We start from the raw sequence: 18,556 nt of genomic DNA on the forward strand, positions 1-18,556 counted from the left end.
TAGCAAACATCGTCGGAAAACACGTTTTCAACACTGCAGGTTACCTGGTGTAATGTTTTTCAGCTAAAAAGAAACATGGTCAGACTCCTACCTAACTATATAAAGAGTAACTGAAGGTTAAATGCAGCTAACATGTCCTGTTTTAAGCCAGGCACTCATACCTCCGCTCTGCTGCGTCTAAGCCGCTCTGGCAGAAAGGACGCTAGAGCCAGAGCAGGGGAGCGGCGAGCTGGAACAAACCATTTTTTTCGGGGGGGAATCTCTTCTTTGGTTGTTAAAATATTACTCCAACCAAGTGCTGTAAGGTTTTTATATTTTTAGTAGTGTGTCACACAAACAGCAAATATTGTCAAAAAAGTATGAAATCTTTGGGGGTGCTTTGATTCATTTTGAACACCCCCAGAATGGTGAAGCGCCCCCAAAATGGTCTAAAAGCGCCCCTGGCCTCTGCTTTTTTGATATATCTCTTCAGCACAGTGGCCAGAGCTGTGAGCTTTTGTTTGGCAGTTTCTAGACTCTCATACAGACATCTGGTTCTACCTCTTTTTCGTCCAGGACCTGTCTCTCATGATGCCCTTTTGCACCCCACTTAACCGACTAACATCCTTCCAGGCTTCCAGCCTTCTTCTCCAAGGGAGGCAACAGATGTTGAATTGGCTTCGCTGCTGGATATGTATTATATACATATAAATCCAGCAGAGGAATCAATTGAACATCTGTTGGGTAGGAAATGTTAGAGTAATACAAAGGAAAAGCACAGGGCTACTCGGTGTGAAGATGAGTGGGTTGCAAGTTTGAATTTCTATCAAGAATTTCCTCCACAGTGCTCGCCACACCCTTACCCTAAGTGAGTTCATTCACCTGCACACACAACATTCATACTGACGGAGTTCTACATTTTTTATTACAACGTTTTAAATGTCACAATTTGGACAAAAACATACATTTCTATAGCAAGACTTTCCTCACTATCAATTTTAATGTGAACTGTATTATACCAGCAAGAAAACATGTGGTTGTGGAGAAACTGACTCATCAGTAGAGGGAGCTCTGACTCTGACAGGTGAAATCAGGGCATGACTTGGATTTTTTACGTTTTTTTCTTGGCATTAAAAAAAGGTGTTCCACAGTTGGATTAATAGAAAAAACCCATATGGTCACACAAAACTCCAGCAAAGACATTGAGCCTGCCCTGAAACCATTTCTTGGTAATTGCAACTATTAAACTTGAATTAGGGATAATGGTATTTATGAGGTTTTGGCAAGATATTATTAAAAGCAGATTCAGAATAACTTTGGTGGAAAGTAATTTAATGCTATATCTACAACTTCATTTTTATTAAAATAACACTTCTGATCCTTGTACTTACCAGTGAACGTTGTTGGTAAGCATGTCCATCTGTTTATAACCACAGTGTATCCCCCTTCTAATGGCTGTCTCCAACAGGATGACTCTGTGTCCCAAAGCCAGACTTGTAAACATTTAAAAAGGTCTTGAGCAATAGTTCTGAAACTTTTTGAAGTTTTTATTTGGAAATTCAATTCTTCTTTTTTCTTTCACTAAATTGGTATTCTACCTGATCATTTTCATAATAAACTTTTTTTTCTTTTGTTAAGCCACTTAACCTTGACCTGTGAATCATTCAAACATAAAAAGATACCTAACTTCACAGGTGCAGGGACGAACCAGTGTTGTGCCTTTACATAACAGAGAGCTTAGAGACGAACCCTTTTTAAATTGCATCTGTAGGTACTGTTTCATAATAGCCTGTCATAAAAACACATCATTTGTTCCCATTTCTTTAGTTCATTCCATAAAAATAATGACATAAAATAATATTGTTAGCCAAAAACTTAAAAGCATATCTCAGCATGGCGTGCAGCGCATCCTACAAAGAAAACAAAAACCAAAAATTGAGAAGTGGAAGGAAAGCCTAAACAGGAGAAGGAGAAAAAATGAGTGGCAACTGGACTTATGGGGTAAATTTTGAATTCAAATCATCGTCAGTGGTGTTGGAGAGCTTGTCAAAATTAATGGAATTATGAATGCAGAAAAGCACAGTCAGAATTTGATCCACCATACAAAACCATCTGGGGAAGTATATCTGATTGGCAACAGCTTTATTTTTCAGTATGACAATGATCCCAAACACACTGAAAGCTCAGTAAAAGCATGCCTGGATAGAAAAAACAGACAGTGACAGTCCGCAGAGCCTTGGCCTCAATATTACTAAAGCAGTGTGCGATCATCTTGACTGAGAATGGAACAAATGGCAGCCAACATCAAAAGAAAAGCTTTGAATCTTATTCAGGAATCCTGGGGAAATATTCCTGAAGGCTTCCTAAAAAATTACAAGAAATCTTGAGAGCTCAGACTGTGTTTAAGAATAAAGGTAGTCATACCAAATATTGACTGTCAAGCGTGTTAGAATTGTTCATTCTTTGTTTTTGCTTTTAATGTTGTAGAGTATTTCTATCTATTCTTGCACCTATTCCCCATTTGCACAATCCTGCATACGCAAGTCCTTGGCCACCTGCTTAACAGCTTCAAGGTTATTTCTTGAAACTGCTATGTTGATGATTCACAGCTGTACTTTCCCGTTAAGCCACAACCACAAGAGCCTCTACGATTCTACTCAGCTAGTACAATTCAATATAAAATTCTTTGCTTGAAATGATGGAGTACTTTTGATCAGGATCTCCAAAGTCATCCAGCATTGCTCTTTGATCTAACAAAGAAAATCAAACACGTCTCTTACTCTGCCATCGATTAGTCCAGAAAGCAGCAGCAGGGATTCAAATAAAGGTGTTAAACTAGTATTTAACCTACTTTATTGGTATGTTTAATTCCAATGCCTGTATGCACAAGATTAAAAAAACGACTGAGTCTCGCGCAGATTACTTTAATAAACAAAAACCTTGACTATGGTAAGAATAATCACTGCTGATGCTGTGCTTTTAAGTTTGGGTGATATTAAATTACAAATAAACTAGAAAAAAAATCTGTTTAAAGCAGGTGTTTTTTGTTTCCTTTTGTACAGTCTGTTGTTATGATGGAGTTCATTTTTACACCATCCAGTGATTTCTTATTCCAGCTGAATATATGACACTTTAATGGTGTGCCTGCTGACAAAACTGCACACAGTCAGCTGTTAGGACACATTTGCCGGCAGAGATATTGCTTAGTACGTCTAAAGCTAAGGAAATTGTTTCCTCTCAATATTTTTTGTTACCATCAGAATCCAATTACCTTACAGTGAAAAACATATTGGTCGTTTTGGCCGACCCCATCATCAACTTTAACCTGAAATACATTTGGGAGCCACAGCAGAACAATAATGAGAACTTCATTCATCCACCTTTAGCATTTGACACCAGATCAGCTTTATTTAATGGACAGTGAAGAGTTTATTGTAATTCTGTTTACACACAATAAAACTGTTAAACACTTCAAACAGCTGGTACAATTTGTTGAAATACTATTTTTTCTTGCCACCCTTTGGAGCTTTTTCTAATCCTTGAATGTATTTCCGAGGAATTTGATAATGATCTGAAAGGAGAATAATAGACAAAATGACTTTATTTGTGCAGATGAAGGAATTATGATAAAATGCTGAATTCCCTAAAGGTCCATACCCAGCAGCAATTTGCCAACTTGTTGAATCTGGTTTCCTTGGATCTGGACCAAGACTCTGTCCTTGGCTCCGGGGACAGGCTGCAAGACAGAGCTGGCCTGAACTCTATGCTGCAAAACACTGGCGACAACTGCAGGATCCAACCCGTACACTTCCAGGTTCTTCATCAAAGTCACCTACAGGTTGCATATATAAAACAACTAATTAAAATATTTAATCATTCATGTTAACTAGTGAGGTCATTACTATATATAGTCTGTATAAATGGAGGGCACTGACAAGTTTATTTTTCAAAACGTAAGATGCACCTATAATATATCATTCATTACTAGAGGATCACTTAAGGATCAATCAACCAATTATATTAAAATTAAATGGGAGACGGAGGCTAAAATCAACATATCAGAGGACAGTTGGTTAAATATATGTAGAACACAGATGGAAACTACTAGTTCGGGTTATTGGAGGGAATTCACATGGAAAAAATTTATTAGGTTTTTTATAACACCCAAAATAAAATACAAACAAAAAGGTCAACTGACAGATGGATACTGCTGGAGAAACTGTGGGGAAAACATGGCAGATCGAAATGCCCAATAATCCAACCATACTGGAGTGAAGTGGTCGAATCAATTTACTTGGTGACTGGTCTCAAATTAAATTTGGATTTCTGTACTGTGTATTTGGGCAATATCCCATCAGCAGCCTCCTTAAGGGACAAATATTTGATAAACATCCTGTTGGGAGCGGGCAAAAAAGCGCTTACCAGGAGGTGGCTGGAGAAAGAGCCCCCAACAAAGAAAGATTGGATAGGAATAATGGAGGAAATATATAGAATGGAAAAACTTACTTTTTTTTTTTAACCTCAAAATGGATCAATTTCATAAAAACTGGAAGAAGTGGGAGAGATTTGTTGAAGGTGGTAATGTGGGATGATGGGTGGTGGGTTATATAACCAGAGCTTAACTAAGTATTTTCACGCAACTACTGGAAGAAGGAAGGCCTGCTAAGGACGTGGTCACTGTTTTTTTAGAAGGAAGCTCATAAAAGAGACTGGAAATACTATTATTAATACTATACTAATATTGTCAGTGTGTATTATGTTTGTTTTTTGGGTTTGTTTTTTTTTTGCTGTTTTTTTTTTTTCCATGTGGATGACTGTACCATGAAACTCATGCCCATAATGAGCGCATGTAAGCTTTTTACCACACTATCTGTATGATAAGTGTTAAATATTTTAGTGTATGGGATATGCTTAAGAATTCATAAAAAGCACCAAGGTCATTAATCTGTATCAGTACAAACAAACAAATTCATCCAGAAATAGCCAAACTGGAGAAAGAAATTGGCACCTTCTTATTCGACCCTCGAGAAGCCACAGTAATGTCAATGGGCTCAATATGGCCTTTCTTTACTATAGGTAGTTGCCCTGGAAACACAGCTTGATAGCACTCCTGCATTCTTCCCAGTGTTCTGTGGAAAACAAGGTTAACTTTTAGCATTAGCAAAATGGAAAAACAAAACAAAACATAGTGTAGATACTATAAAAGTACAATCTGCAAAGATTGCAATGAAGAATTTACTTTCCAAAATTCCCAGTAGTTGTTCTTTTAATTTCACTGCACACAATGCACTATTTGTGCAAACCTTTCAGGCTATGACAGGAAAAACCCCACTGAGAGCAGACTGGGCAGCCACCTATCACAATCTGCCCCTCTTAGTGATGCTGGTGAGTTTTCCAATCTTTGGTCTGTGGCAACATTGTTTTGTGGATTTGAATCAATTGCTGATCTCTTGTAAACCTACTGGAGCTTTTATGAGAAATTTGATAACTTTAATTATGTCAAGCAGTTTTACAAATGTGGATAGATGAACAAAATCTTGCTTTTTTGGTTTTGCCTTTTCGTCTAATCTTTTGAAGTTTTAAAAACATAAAAAGTCACCTTTAAAATGAGGAAAACATTGCCCTATCCATTCAATTAACCTTTTCTTAAATTAAATACCTGAGATCTAAGCCAATCATAACCTAGCAAAAAACAAACAAACAAACCTCAAATTACTTTAACTGCATTGCAAACTATGTCAGCAGCAGTGATGTGTTACAGATTTACAGCTCAGACCAGGATTAAACGATGCATTAGTATGATTATTTAATCTTTCTGATGGGCAAGGTTGGCCCACTTTAGTAATTAGAGGCAATTTAAATGTGGATTTGCATTGGCTACTTTAACCAGTAAATCTGTCTAATTTACTAAAATACTGATGTATTATATACAATTTATATGCAGTTTCCGTTATTGAATGCTACAGAAATAGGGCTGTTCAATATGACGATATATATCGGATGACGATATGAAAACGTCAATTGTTCTATCGTTTGTTTCGTGATGTCGCAGAATAAACTTTTTATGGCAATATTTTTTCCATCGTTTTGATGGTCACTGTAGAATTTCTTAAAGTTCTCTCTTTCTCTTATATTTAATATAACCACACTACAGACGGACAAGCGACTGTTTTTATGCGTTTACATTAGCAACAACGACGGTAAAACCATCGCGTGGCTCCATCGTCCGCTTGTTTATTTTCCCACATAAACCTTTCACAATAAAGCTGAAGATCCTGTTGAGACTTTTCAAAATAAACGGAATCACGTGAAAGAGTATGCAGAGTGTTTACGGATGAAAAGCAAAAAAGTGCTGTCAGGTGCTAAAACAAAAAACGTTAGAATCAGCTTTTCCCCGCAGCACGCTGTGTAATAAATACTCACAAAGAAAATGTCTAAAAATGTATAGTTTCATGCATCGGTGACTCCAGGTACACGACCGGCTAAAAAAACCAAAACAAAACAAAAAAAACTTTACCCAAATCGAGTTGCCTGACATTCACGGAATTTACAGAAATTGTAACATTTTTGTGACATATACCGTTGTCGGGACGATAAATGTCTTATATCGGGATATGAAATTTTGGTCATATCGCACAGCCCTATACAGAAATGCAAACTATTTTTGTCTATTTCTAGTACAGCTATTTTTAGGTGTGGGTGGGTACTTCAAAAAGCAACATGTTCAATGTTGTACACAGCGCTTTAAAAAAAGTTTGTCTTTACCTGCTAAAGAGGTCGTCCCATTTGAGAGAGACTACCTCCTGATACTCTGATTTCTCCAGTAAGCAGTCACACAGAGTTGGGTTGATGGTCACGTAACTAGTAAAGAGGACGAAAACAGTGAGGCTTGAGGGATTGCACTAAACAGGGAGCATGCTGCACTGTTAAGCCATGCCAGCTTTGTGGCAGATAGTTTATTTTCTCCCATAAATCACTGCTAATTTGTTTCACATCAGATGAGGAACAAATTATTATAAAAGGAAACATGAGATGTTTTTTGGAGTCTCAGAGTCACATTTAAACATTTTAGCTTATTATAATGTAATTAAGGTCAGTTCTGTATTTAAGTCAGTGAGACTGCTGTTCACCACCACGCCCGGTTCAACTCAGCAGCGTGGCCTCCAGGTTTTCAATGTTTAGTTGTTCTGTGTTCTTCTGTCTGTGGTTTTTCAAATATCCACTCTGAATCACAGTAGAGTTTTGAACAGCCTCTTACTTCTTATTATTTTCATCCACCAGCTCATTGTCCTTCACATACTCCGTGACAATACTTCTTACTTCAGCAGGATGCAGTGTAGCTCCTTTCCTAAAGAGGCAACAAAGCACACATTAGTATCACTGATCAATACAAATGAGAAAAACTTATAAAGGCTACCTAAGCTTTAATAAAAATATCTACTTTCTTTTGATTCGTCTATTAGGAAATAAACTCATCTATATAAAGCAACACAGCTAGAAAAAAACTGCAGATTTCAAGTTGAATCAGCAGTTTTACTCATCCATCCATCCATCTTCATCCGCTTTATCCGGGGCCGGGTCGCGGGGGCAGCAGCCTAAGCAGAGAAGCCCAGACCTCTCTCTCCCCAGCCACCTCCTCCAGCTTATCCGGGGGAACACCAAGGCGTTCCCAGGCCAGCCGAGAGACATAATCTCTCCAGCGTGTCCTGGGTCTGCCCCGGGGCCTCCTCCCAGTGGGACATGTCCGGAACACCTCACCCAGGAGGCGCCCAGGAGGCATCCTTGTCAGATGCCCGAACCACCTCAGCTGGCTCCTTTCGATGTGGAGGAGCTCTACTCTGAGCCCCTCCCGGATGGCCGAACTTCTCACCCTATCTCTAAGGGAGAGGCCAGCCACCCTTCGGAGGAAGCTCATTTCTGCCACTTGTATCCGCGATCTCGTTCTTTCGGTCACTACCCACAGCTCGTGGCCATAGGTGAGGGTAGGGACGTAGATTGACCGGTAAATTGAGAGCTTCACTTTTACACTCAGCTCTCTCTTCACCACGACAGACCGGTGCAGACCGCATCACTGCAGCTGCAGCACCAATCCGTCTGTCGATCTCCGGCTCCCAAGACGAACAAGGGCGATCGTGGCTCAAGAGTTGGGTGTTCGTCTTGTAATCGGAAGGTTGCCGGTTCGAGCCCCGGCTCGGACAGTCTCGGTTGTTGTGTCCTTGGGCAAGACACTTCACCTACCGCCTACTGGTGATGGCCAGAGGGGCCGATGGCGCGATATGGCAGCCTCGCTTCTGTCAGTCTGCCCCAGGGCAGCTTGCCTCCACCAGTGTATGAATGTGAGAGTAAATGAATAGTGGTATTGTAAAGCGCTTTGAGGGGTCCATTATAGGGGTCCAATAATCCATTATTATTATTAAGACCCCGAGATACTTGAACTCCTCCACTTGGGGCAGGAACTCGTCCTCTCCGTGAATCGCTACCTTATCATGGTGGAGGGGTTTGTGTGTCCCAAGGATCCCAGGGGCTATGTTGTCTGGGGGCTTTTGCCCCCTGGTAGGGTCTCCCATGGCAAATTGGTCCTGGGTGAGGGACAAGACAAAGAGCGATTCAGAAGACCCTTATGAAGAAAACATCGAGGGAACAGTTTACCCTGCCCGGGATAGGGTTACCGGGGCCCCGCCCTGGAGCCAGGCCAGGGGAAGGTGCCCGAGGGCGAGCGTCTGGTCGCCGGGCCTTAGTCCATGGGGCCCGGCCGGGCACAGCCCGAAGAGGAGACATGGGCCCATCCTCCTGCAGGCCCACCACCCGCAGGAGGCGCCATAGGGGTCGGGTGCATTGTGTGCCGGGCGGCGGCCAGGAGCGGAGGCCCTGGCGGACCGATCCCCGGCTGCCAAGACAGTTTTACTCAAAGTATTTAAATTAAGGCTAAGAGATTTAAAGCTCAGGAAAACAGATGCAGGGTTGTTGTATTAGACTGCATTAGCTTATGTTAGATGTACATCAACTAAAGCTAAATACTGCAGAATTTATACTCTGGGCCAGTTTGGGCTGGTTGTCCTGATGAATGCCTTAAAGTCTAAGGCTTAGACTAAAGAAGAATCAACTAAAAATATGCAAAAGCCAACGCAAAATATGAGGATAACTAATTTTAAAACAGACCATGGGTTCACTTTAACATATTATAAAGTGAATGATAGCGATCCTCTGCTAACAATGATTATCTGAGGTTCTTGAGCATTTTACCCAAACAAATGCTCCTGATCGCCTGTGGCTAACTGAGCTGTTTTGGTAGACCTACACTGGTAATTTTAATGTTCTGGCTAATTAGTATATAAACAAACAGTCCTTGGAGTAATAGTGTGGGTTTTCCACAGAAGCTTCTGAAGCGAATTTAAATTTATTAAAATAACTCTCTCAGTCCAAGATTGTTTCAGCATATAGTCATTTCATTGGATATTTCAAGGGATTGTTTTATATGAATTACACTGCCCTCCAAGAATTCATACAATAATCCTTTTCAGAATCAGTATAAACATTTCACCTGTCACAACAGGTCACGCACCGTACTAGAAGCTCCTGGATATTAAAACCTAAGCTGGGAACGCTCTACAATTCCCACGATGAGTGGTCACCATACAAAGCACACTAGGAGGAAGATCAAACCAAGTTAGTCAGCAGGGGGCAGTTCTTTTTAGAAAGCATTGTCATGTGTTTTGCTTTATTCGTGTTAACTTGCCATCTCCACTTTAGAAGACAGATGTGTGGTAAGAGGCTGAATGAGTTGCAATTTTTTTACAATGTGGCAGCCGGGCAACAATTACAGAGATGCACCCATCCACTGAGCTGGGGAGCAGAGTACGGACAATTTTCGGTGTTCTTGGCCTGGACTGGTGACCAGCTGGTCAGCCTGATGTATGTTCAATTATGAGCCTCTCTATTTCATGCATGTGCAACATGTGCAACATGCACATGGCGTCGCAGGCTAATAGTTGCTCACAATCTTACAGCCACATGTTATTAGTGTGAGGCTGTGGCCCATAGCGTGATGAAGACACAAAGTAAACCTAACGCGACCCTTCAATCACCCTCACCCAGCTGCACGGACATTTTAAAGAACCTAACACAGACAAAGTGGCTAAAAGCTAAAGCTATCCAGAGCCACAAGCCAGCAGCTTTGACAAAAACCTCGGTATGGAGGAACAAAGAACTGAGGAAAATCATTTAGATGAGTGTAAAAGAGAAAAGGGTCAATGTCCTGGTATTTGTTGATTTAATAAACATGCTAAAAAAAATGATGTTACACATATAAAAATGATGCTGCACCTGCTATTGTTTGGCTTTATTTTCAGAGTTGTTTCAGTGAGAGAAGATCCTTGAACTTATAGCAGTTTGAAGGGAAATTGTAAAGTTTAACAAATTAATTTTATTATGAAAATAATACATTGCATGACAGAAAGGCTGCTTGTAGTTCTTAGAAAGAACATGACAATTGGCAGTTCACTGAATCTTCCAAGAAAACTGCTATTTCTGTTTCAGCGCAATTTGCTACGTTTGATCTAAGAAAACTCTACAGTACTGATGATGTACTATTAGTAACACATGGCTTTTCATAGACGGGAAAAAAGCAAATGAAAAACCTTCTGTCAAAAACCCCAATTTACAATGGAAACCATATTAGAAGTTTGGATTTATGGGTCCCTATGGGGAAAACTACTTGCAAACTATAGATGGAGCAATAAATTAGCAATCAAACGTGTGATTTCAGACGCAGCTAAAGACCAGGAATTCTTCAGCTTGTGTAAGACAAATATTGCCCTATCAGTTCACAGGTTGGTCAGAGGGTGAGGCCAATTATCAGCAGCTCTCCCGGAGTTGCTTGGGATTCAGTGTCTCTTTTAAAGAAACACAAGCTCCAACTCTCCCTGCTATGTCCCCCTGCTGTCCGACCCATGCGAACAGGAGGAAGTATGAAGAGGCAGGGTTAGGAAAATATACAGACCTCTTGTTTGCATTCAGAAAGAGAGGCTCCAGCCGAGCAGACACAGAGTATAGAGTTGTGATCTCTGGAGGATGATACGGAATTTCTCCTTCCTCTCCATCCGGCAGTGGAGTCGATTCAACATCTGTGTCCTCGGGAAAGCTGAAGGAACGCAGTCTACAAAAAAAACAAGGCTACAGTAATACAAAGTACAAACACAGAGCTAGCCTTGCTGAATGTGGGTGGGTTGCAAGTTTCAATCCCTATGAAGAATTTCTTTATTTTGAAAAAGGCCTCGACTCACTCTGGATTCTTCCAGTCCACCTCCACAATACTCTCCACACCCTTGGCGAGTTCCTTTACTCGCACGATGTTATACCGTTGCTCCATGGTCTGTAGAAACTTGGAAAGCTGTTAGAAAAGACACACATACTGATGAGGTTATGCATTTCACACTAAAATGTGTTCAATGTCACAAGCTGGACACATGATACCTTCTTATAGCTCGACTTCTTGATATCAAGTTGCTTTCCACTTGGGCTGAAAAATACAAGGCGTTTTCAGCAACAATTTTCCTGTCCCCTTAAAACTTCTACAAAGGTGATTTATACATTACCAGCAAGAGAACATATGGTTGCGGAGAAATGTACTCGTCAGTAGGGGGAGCTCTGACTTCTTCACCTTGCTCTTTAAGGCATGAAGAAAGCACTGCAACAGCATGGCGTCCATTACCTCTGTGAAAACAAGGCATGACCTGTATTACATACTTTTCTCTGAGCATGCAAAAAAAAAAAAAAAAAAGATGTATTCCAAAGCTGAATTAACATAACAAAACCACATGTTCACAAAAAAACCCAACAAAGTCATCGAGCCTGCCCTGCAACCATTTAGTAGTCATTACATCAATCAGATTTAAATCGGGGATTAAAGTATTTATGAGGTTTTGGCGAAGTATTATTAAAAGCAGATTCAGAACAACTTTGGTGGGAAGTGATTTAATGGCAAATCTATAACTTCATTTTCATTAATAACATTTCTGATCCTTGCACTTACCATTATCCTGTTACATCAAGGAAAATATGTGAGAGAATTTGATTACATCTTTTCAATTAAATTTTATTTATATAGCGCCAAATCACAACAAAAGTCGCCTCAAGCCTCAAGGCGACTTTTGTTGTACATCTGGTACCTTGTGGTGTTTTCTGCTCATCCTGGGTCTCCTCCTCCTTCTCATTGTTCTTTTCGCCCTTCTCTTCATCCTGTTCAACTAAGCTCAGCTCCTCAAAACAAGACTGGGCTTGATCTGTGACCGTTTCCTCTGGACTGTGCTGCTCCTCCACACACTTATCAACTTCCTCCTCCTCTTTGTCACTGATTTCACATTCCTCACCGTTCTCCCCATGTGCTTCACTTTCTGCATCTGGTAAAGAAGGAGGACCTGACTTATCTCCAAAAGCCCTGAAAAGGATATGAAACTGGCATTAGAGCATTTTGACTTTTTGCCTCCACCAGCCAATCAACTTGCAGTTTAAACGAATGCTTGTTCAAACTCAAATCAGACAAACTCACCACAAACAAAATACAGTCCTTTTTACCTGCATCAGTACTTTTATTTTAAACAGTTCTAATGAGTAGCCACTTTACTGGATACAGTTATTCAGCTATTCAGTAATACAAAATGCCTTCTTTATTACAGAGGTCAGAGGAGAAAGGCCAAACTCCTTTGATGAAGAGAACACTTCAAATCAAATAATCACTTATAATGCAGAAGAGCATCTCTAAATGCACAACACGTCAAACCTTGAAGCAGATGTGCTACAGCAGCAGGAGACCACAAAAAGTGAGACTCATGTCAACTAAGAACAAGAAACTGAATTCACATGGGCTCGCCCAGATTGGACGACACTGAAAAAGTGTCACCTGGTCTGGAGACTCTCCATTTCTGCTGCAACATTCAAATGTAAGGTCAGAGTTTGGCATAAACAACATGAAAGCATGGATCCCTTTTGCCTTGGTTCAGGCTGCTGGTGATGGAAATGCCACAGCCTATCTGGATATTGATGGTGACCATGCCCGTCTATTTATGACCACAGGGTATCCATCTTTTTACGTCTGCTGCCAGGAAAATAAATGTCAAAAAGCTCAAATCATCTCAAACTGTGCTCTTGAACAGTTCACTGTACTCAGTTGGCCTCAGGTCACCAGATCTCAATCCAATAGAGCACCTCTGGAATGTGCTGGAACAGCAGATTTGTATCATGGATGTGCTGCCAACAAATCAATATGGACCAAAATCTCTGAGGAATGTTTCCACAACCTGGTTGAGTCCTTGCTATAAAGAATTGAGGCAGTTCTGAATTCAAAACAGGGGGTTCAAATCAGTACTAGCAAGGTGTACCTAATGAAGTGTCCCGTGAGTGCACTGTGTGTAATGAAGATTCAATTAAACTAATAGATGGGCACTAAATATAAGCATCACTAATGCAATATCTAATCAAATGTGAAATGTCATTATTTCAGAATGTCATTTTATTTACGGGAATTTATTCCCAATTTACCAAACTCTAATTTGTTTGTGTTTGAGTCCAAATAAATATTCATGCCAAATCTGAAGTTCACCAAGCGTTCCTGATATATTCACGGGAATGGGATGGACATGAGGTCAAAAGGACCTTTTATAGCCAAAATGTCATGAGTTCATTTCCAGCAACATTTCCTTGTTGTGTAAGTGCTTCATTTTTTTCCCATCACTTTTTTTTTTCCATTTTTGCATCATCTGCCAAATCAATGGCAAATTTAGAATCACCAATAAACTAAATAACCAAGCTGTGAACTGTGGGAAATAGCCTACATGGGCAGAGGGACAACATGCCTGGGGAAAGCCTGAGAAGCAGGTTTGAACCAACATCCAGCTGTCAGAGGTGCAAGCCAGGATACATCCAGCACAGGTCACCAGTTTGGCCAATACTGAGAGACACGCAACTACAAACATTCACTGCCCTAGTTATTGAGAAAAAACACACCTTTGCAAAAAAAAAAATTCTCCACCTGCTAGAGTCTTCATGCTAAGCTAAGGAGCTGCCAGCTGTAGCCTTCAATTTAATGGAGTGAAACAACACTAATCAATAATGCCACTAAACTTAAATTTAAAACAATTCAATGCTGTAAGGTGAAAGCGACTCACCAGAGATAATCCATGTACGTGTGAAGAATGCAGACTCCTCTTCCTTTCATACCCAAACAGTGCATCTGTTCAGTGGACACGGCAGCTGTTCCAACTGCAACAGGTGCTCTAGGAACAACCCGAAGGACACAGTCACACTTACATTTTTTAGGAAAGTAGGAAAGGTCTTCCAAAAGTGTTTAATATAACATACCTGTTGTTCACTAATGTAACAGCACAGCTGTCCCCCTGTTTCACATCTGGGAGACCACATGAAGGCACCACCACACCTGGGAGCATGAGATCTTTGGAAAAGCACAATATTCTCTCATAACTTGAATGCACAAAACATTTGCACACGATTCACTGATCCCCCACCTCAAAAAAAGCATACCTGCCCCTCCAGTCAATTTCTGAAGAACAGGAGGCCATGTCTTGAAGGCTGGTAGGAGAGCGGGGTATCGCCAAAGAACATACACTAATAAATATGACAAAAATAGTTACTTAAGAGCAGATCAGTCATCCCATTGTATCCCATATTAGTGTGTTCATTGCTGTTTAATTACCGGTAGGAAAAAGTTTTTTATCCACTTCAAAGAACACTGGATTTTTATGAAGAACATAAACTGTCACAGCATCTCCCTTGTGTGCATAAATCTTGACAACATTTAGTTCCTCTTTATTGGGGACCAGTTCAGACAGTTCATCAGCAGACAGCAAAGGAAAGGCTGCGGATAAGTCAGCTTTGAGCTTTCTCCTAAAGACAACAACACAGAAATAGATAAAATACACACGAACAGATGTTTTGAAAATATACCATTTCAATCTATCTGATAATATCTTAACAGATTACCCTGTTTCTGCTCGTCTGAACTGCACCATAACCCACACTATTTTTGTGCTCAACTCAAGGAAACTGATCCATTTATTTGTTAAAAGATTTTTTTTTTTTTTTAGAATCCAAACTTATATTTTATTTATTTGTTTTTTTTCAGCTATCAGCTATAATAGCTTGTCAAAACTATACTTTTCCTCTAAAATATTAGTTTCATTTGTCACCTTGCCAAAAAATAGTCATCTGCTCCTTTCAGCAGGTTATTATTTATCGCCGCTTAGGAGCCAAGAAAAAGGAATCTTAATCACCAGGGTCTGGTTGTAGAAAGCAAGTTCAATAAACTCTGAGTGGATTAAGGTCCTCTTCGCTTGGCTCATAAATGGAAATAAATGTTAGCTCAGATACATGTTCTCTCTGAGATAATCATGTGTGATTAGTAAATGAAAGTCATCATCAGGAGAGGATGAGTTTCACCATTACAACGGTTAAAGAGATGAGCCTTCATTTTAATCAAGTGGAATATGAATGTGTGTCAGTGTGCACCATGATGGTAGAGAAAAGGGGATGGGGGAGTTATTTTAATCAGCTTGGTCTAATCGGCCATCAAATGCATGTATAAAATATATAAATCTTTTATACTGGCTATGGTTACGACGTGTCTGATGAAGTTAATTCAATAAGGATGGGATGCGACATCTACATTTGATATCTTTAAAGTGACACTGAGAAAATGCAGGGAACAGAAACTGAATACAAAAGGTAGGTAACTGCTTTAGCCTAAATTCTCTAGAAAATGTGTCACGGTCCAGAATTTGAACTTTATTTATTTATTTATTTATTTTTACCTGTCCCATCATCAGAAGTGTTGTCTGAGAGCCCAACAGATTCAGAATTTGAACTTTCAAACATTATACTTTTTAAAATATTGCTCAACATACTTTAATGGCTATATTTCAACATATGGATTTATTTCAACATGAAATTCAGTCAGACTGTCTGCAGCCTGCTTTTAAAAGCCCACTTTAAACTACATTTGGCTCTGTTTTAGCATCTCAAAGTTATCTCTGTCTCATCTTTATTCAAATATTCACATAAAGTTCAAGATCTTAACAGTGTCAGACATTTTTTCCGACTACAACCTCATAAATGATTGTGTGTTACGTGTCCAAAGCTTTAGAAAGACAAGCTTTATTTAAACAGTTATTGTTGGCTGATGGTGTGACAGCTGCATTACTCTCCACAGAGTCATGGTGAAAGATGTAGTGTACAGCTTTTATTCTGAGCTGGAAATAAATCGGCAGTGTAATCGTTGCGTCTGTCCTCACATTGATGACTGAGGACTCTGCTAAGTACAAAAAATAAAGACTGACCTTGGATTCTGGTGTTTGGAAAAACATAAACTTCATATTTAATCACTCCACTGCATGATTTGATAGGGACCTCATGAGGGAGGAAATAAATCTAAATGCTTGTCAGTTGATTCAGGAGCAGTAGAAGGAGTCCGAGAGAAACTAGGAGTTCATTGAAGAAGAAAACCAGCCAGCAAGCATGATAGGTACACAGATTCAGAGTTTAAGTTAGCATTCTTTCTGTAACAGAAACCTCAGAGTACCCTCAACTCAGGATTAAGAAACTCAGTTTTTCCTAGGGCCCAAGTTACAACCTGCATGGAGGAGGGAAATATGATTCAAGAGCTCCAAACTCCAAAATGTCCCAAAGGTACTATTCATCTCATAACAGCAATCTTATAAAAGAGATGACATATAGCTCTGGGTCAGAGAAGAATCCACGTTTTAGCCAACCTCTTCAACTGTCTAACTCTGTAACTGATGAAACAAAAAAAATGTCATCATTGGTTCAGAAAAGCTGCATCCAAGCATCAAGTTCTCTCCTTGGTTCTTTATCCATTCATGTAACATCTGCTATCCGAGACCTGAATGTGATATTCAAATCTAAATCACAGTTGTGAGAAACATAAACAAGATTTCCCAGTCCTGCTACTATCGCCTAAGGAATTTTGTAAAGATACGATCAGTACTTAGATTCAGTGTCAGACTATCATTCATACTTTAATTTCCACTGGGTGGATTATTTTAATAATAATTACACAGGTATCAGAAAGCACTAAATCACAAAATACAACAGGTAGACCTTTTAAAAGAACCAAGAAAATTGAACATATTCCACGAGTCTTAATGCCTCTACACAGGCTCCCCATTTCTTTTAGAACTGACATTACATTTAAAGCCCGGCCCAAGAATATATATAAACATAACCTAACTAAGAGACAAGCATCAACAGGTGGAGTGGAAGAGAGAGGCTGAGCAGTTCGTCCAGGCCAGCTTTTATAGTCTGGAAGAGACAGACGATCTGATTGGCTGACGATCCTCCCACACGTGCCAATTATTAATATCAGGACTTTTTCTGACAGTGGGAGGGAAATGACCTGCCTGCCTTTTTTACATTCATAGATTAGCTTCACCTTATTCTTTCAACTTTTTGATTTTTATGTTAATTTTACTGGAATCACATTGTATTGGATTTACATTTTGACACCGGCACATTTTGATTGATTTTTTAAAAAATATATTTTTTTTATAATTTCCACCCAGTTTGTCCGTTTATTCTGTTCCTATGCGAAGCACCTCGTAACACTGGTTTTGATAAATGTGATAAATGATATGCAAATAAGCGTTATTATTATTGTTATTATTATAAGAGTAAAATAATATGATCATTATTTGTCCTTGCTAAATATTGACCGATATTGACAGTGCCAGCTAATAATGAGCTTTCAGCTCAAATACGAAGATATACGGAAAAACTGATATATCGCCGCTATCTAAATCTATTCATTCACTGACCAGAAGCTTCACTGTAAGCTGAAGAGAAGAACTACTCCGTTTTGATTTATTCCAGTTATATGAGGAGGACAGAGTCTGATACTTGGACAGTTTAAAAAAATGTTTAGAGCCCTCCACCACATATAATAAATGTGAATATGTAGAAGAAGCAAGCGTCAGCTAAAGATGTGAGCAGCAGTGACTCACCTGTCTGATCCTTTGATTGCGGTGTTGGATTTGACACGAAATGGTTTGGCAAACATATTTTCATAAAACGTTAGTCAGAAGAATTCAGCATGACCACTTCTGATGGTACGCCTTTTCAGTACATCAGCACAGAGAATCTAAAACGACTCATCTACAACACATAAACTGATTCCACACTGCTTGTTTATGCTTTTCAGTAGTCAGCTGCTCCTCGTTTGGTGGGATGGTCCGACACATATTTATGACCGATGTGAAACTTCACAGGCAACCTTTGTTCCGCATGATAAACTAAGCACGTAGGCGTCAGTAATATTTTTTCTGCGGAGTCCAAAGTGTGTGTATATCTAAGAATCTCCGTTACCATCGACAGAATAGGCAGTAACTGTAAAACTTCTTGTAGGCTAAACCAAGCAACTGTTTAATGTTGACTCACATGAACAGTGCTCCATGTAAAACAATGACTTGTTAAAAGTCTCGACAATTAAGCAATTCAACTAGTGAGAAAAATTTGTTGCAAAGAAAGACAGTTTTATTCTGTCTTTGCTGTGTAA

The 18,556-nt window shown here is 39.6% G+C and overlaps 1 protein-coding gene across 1 annotated transcript; it reads right to left on the bottom strand.

Annotated features, from left to right (window-relative positions):
- Positions 1-3,360: 3,360 nt before the first annotated feature.
- Positions 3,361-18,249, bottom strand: eif2d (eukaryotic translation initiation factor 2D). Its single transcript, XM_084917458.1, has 15 exons — positions 18,006-18,249; positions 14,687-14,877; positions 14,515-14,598; positions 14,335-14,425; positions 14,142-14,249; positions 12,147-12,415; positions 11,574-11,691; positions 11,452-11,497; positions 11,262-11,368; positions 10,979-11,134; positions 7,238-7,327; positions 6,745-6,840; positions 4,988-5,108; positions 3,637-3,811; positions 3,361-3,550 (listed from the first exon to the last, which is right to left on the bottom strand). The coding sequence occupies exons 1-15, from the start codon at positions 18,059-18,061 to the stop codon at positions 3,480-3,482; spliced, it is 1,779 nt and encodes a 592-aa protein (XP_084773584.1). The 5' UTR covers positions 18,062-18,249; the 3' UTR covers positions 3,361-3,479.
- Positions 18,250-18,556: the final 307 nt, after the last annotated feature.

The sequence above is a fragment of the Perissodus microlepis genome, chromosome 20 (assembly GCF_051167445.1).
Source record: "Perissodus microlepis isolate ML-2025 ecotype Zambia chromosome 20, ASM5116744v1, whole genome shotgun sequence".
NCBI classification, from domain to species: domain Eukaryota; kingdom Metazoa; phylum Chordata; class Actinopteri; order Cichliformes; family Cichlidae; genus Perissodus; species Perissodus microlepis.

What these genes read in the sequence shown, in the direction of transcription:
- eif2d (XM_084917458.1), bottom strand. Translation starts at nt 18,061, where the DNA reads ATGTTTGCCAAACCATTTCGTGTCAAATCCAACACCGCAATCAAAGGA. An exon ending in GAAATTGACTGGAGGGGCAG is followed by an intron (nt 14,426 to 14,514) that starts GTATGCTTTTTT and finishes GCTTTTCCAAAG; the next exon opens with ATCTCATGCTCCCAGGTGTG. An exon ending in AGTTGGCAAATTGCTGCTGG is followed by an intron (nt 3,551 to 3,636) that starts GTATGGACCTTT and finishes TTCTCCTTTCAG; the next exon opens with ATCATTATCAAATTCCTCGG.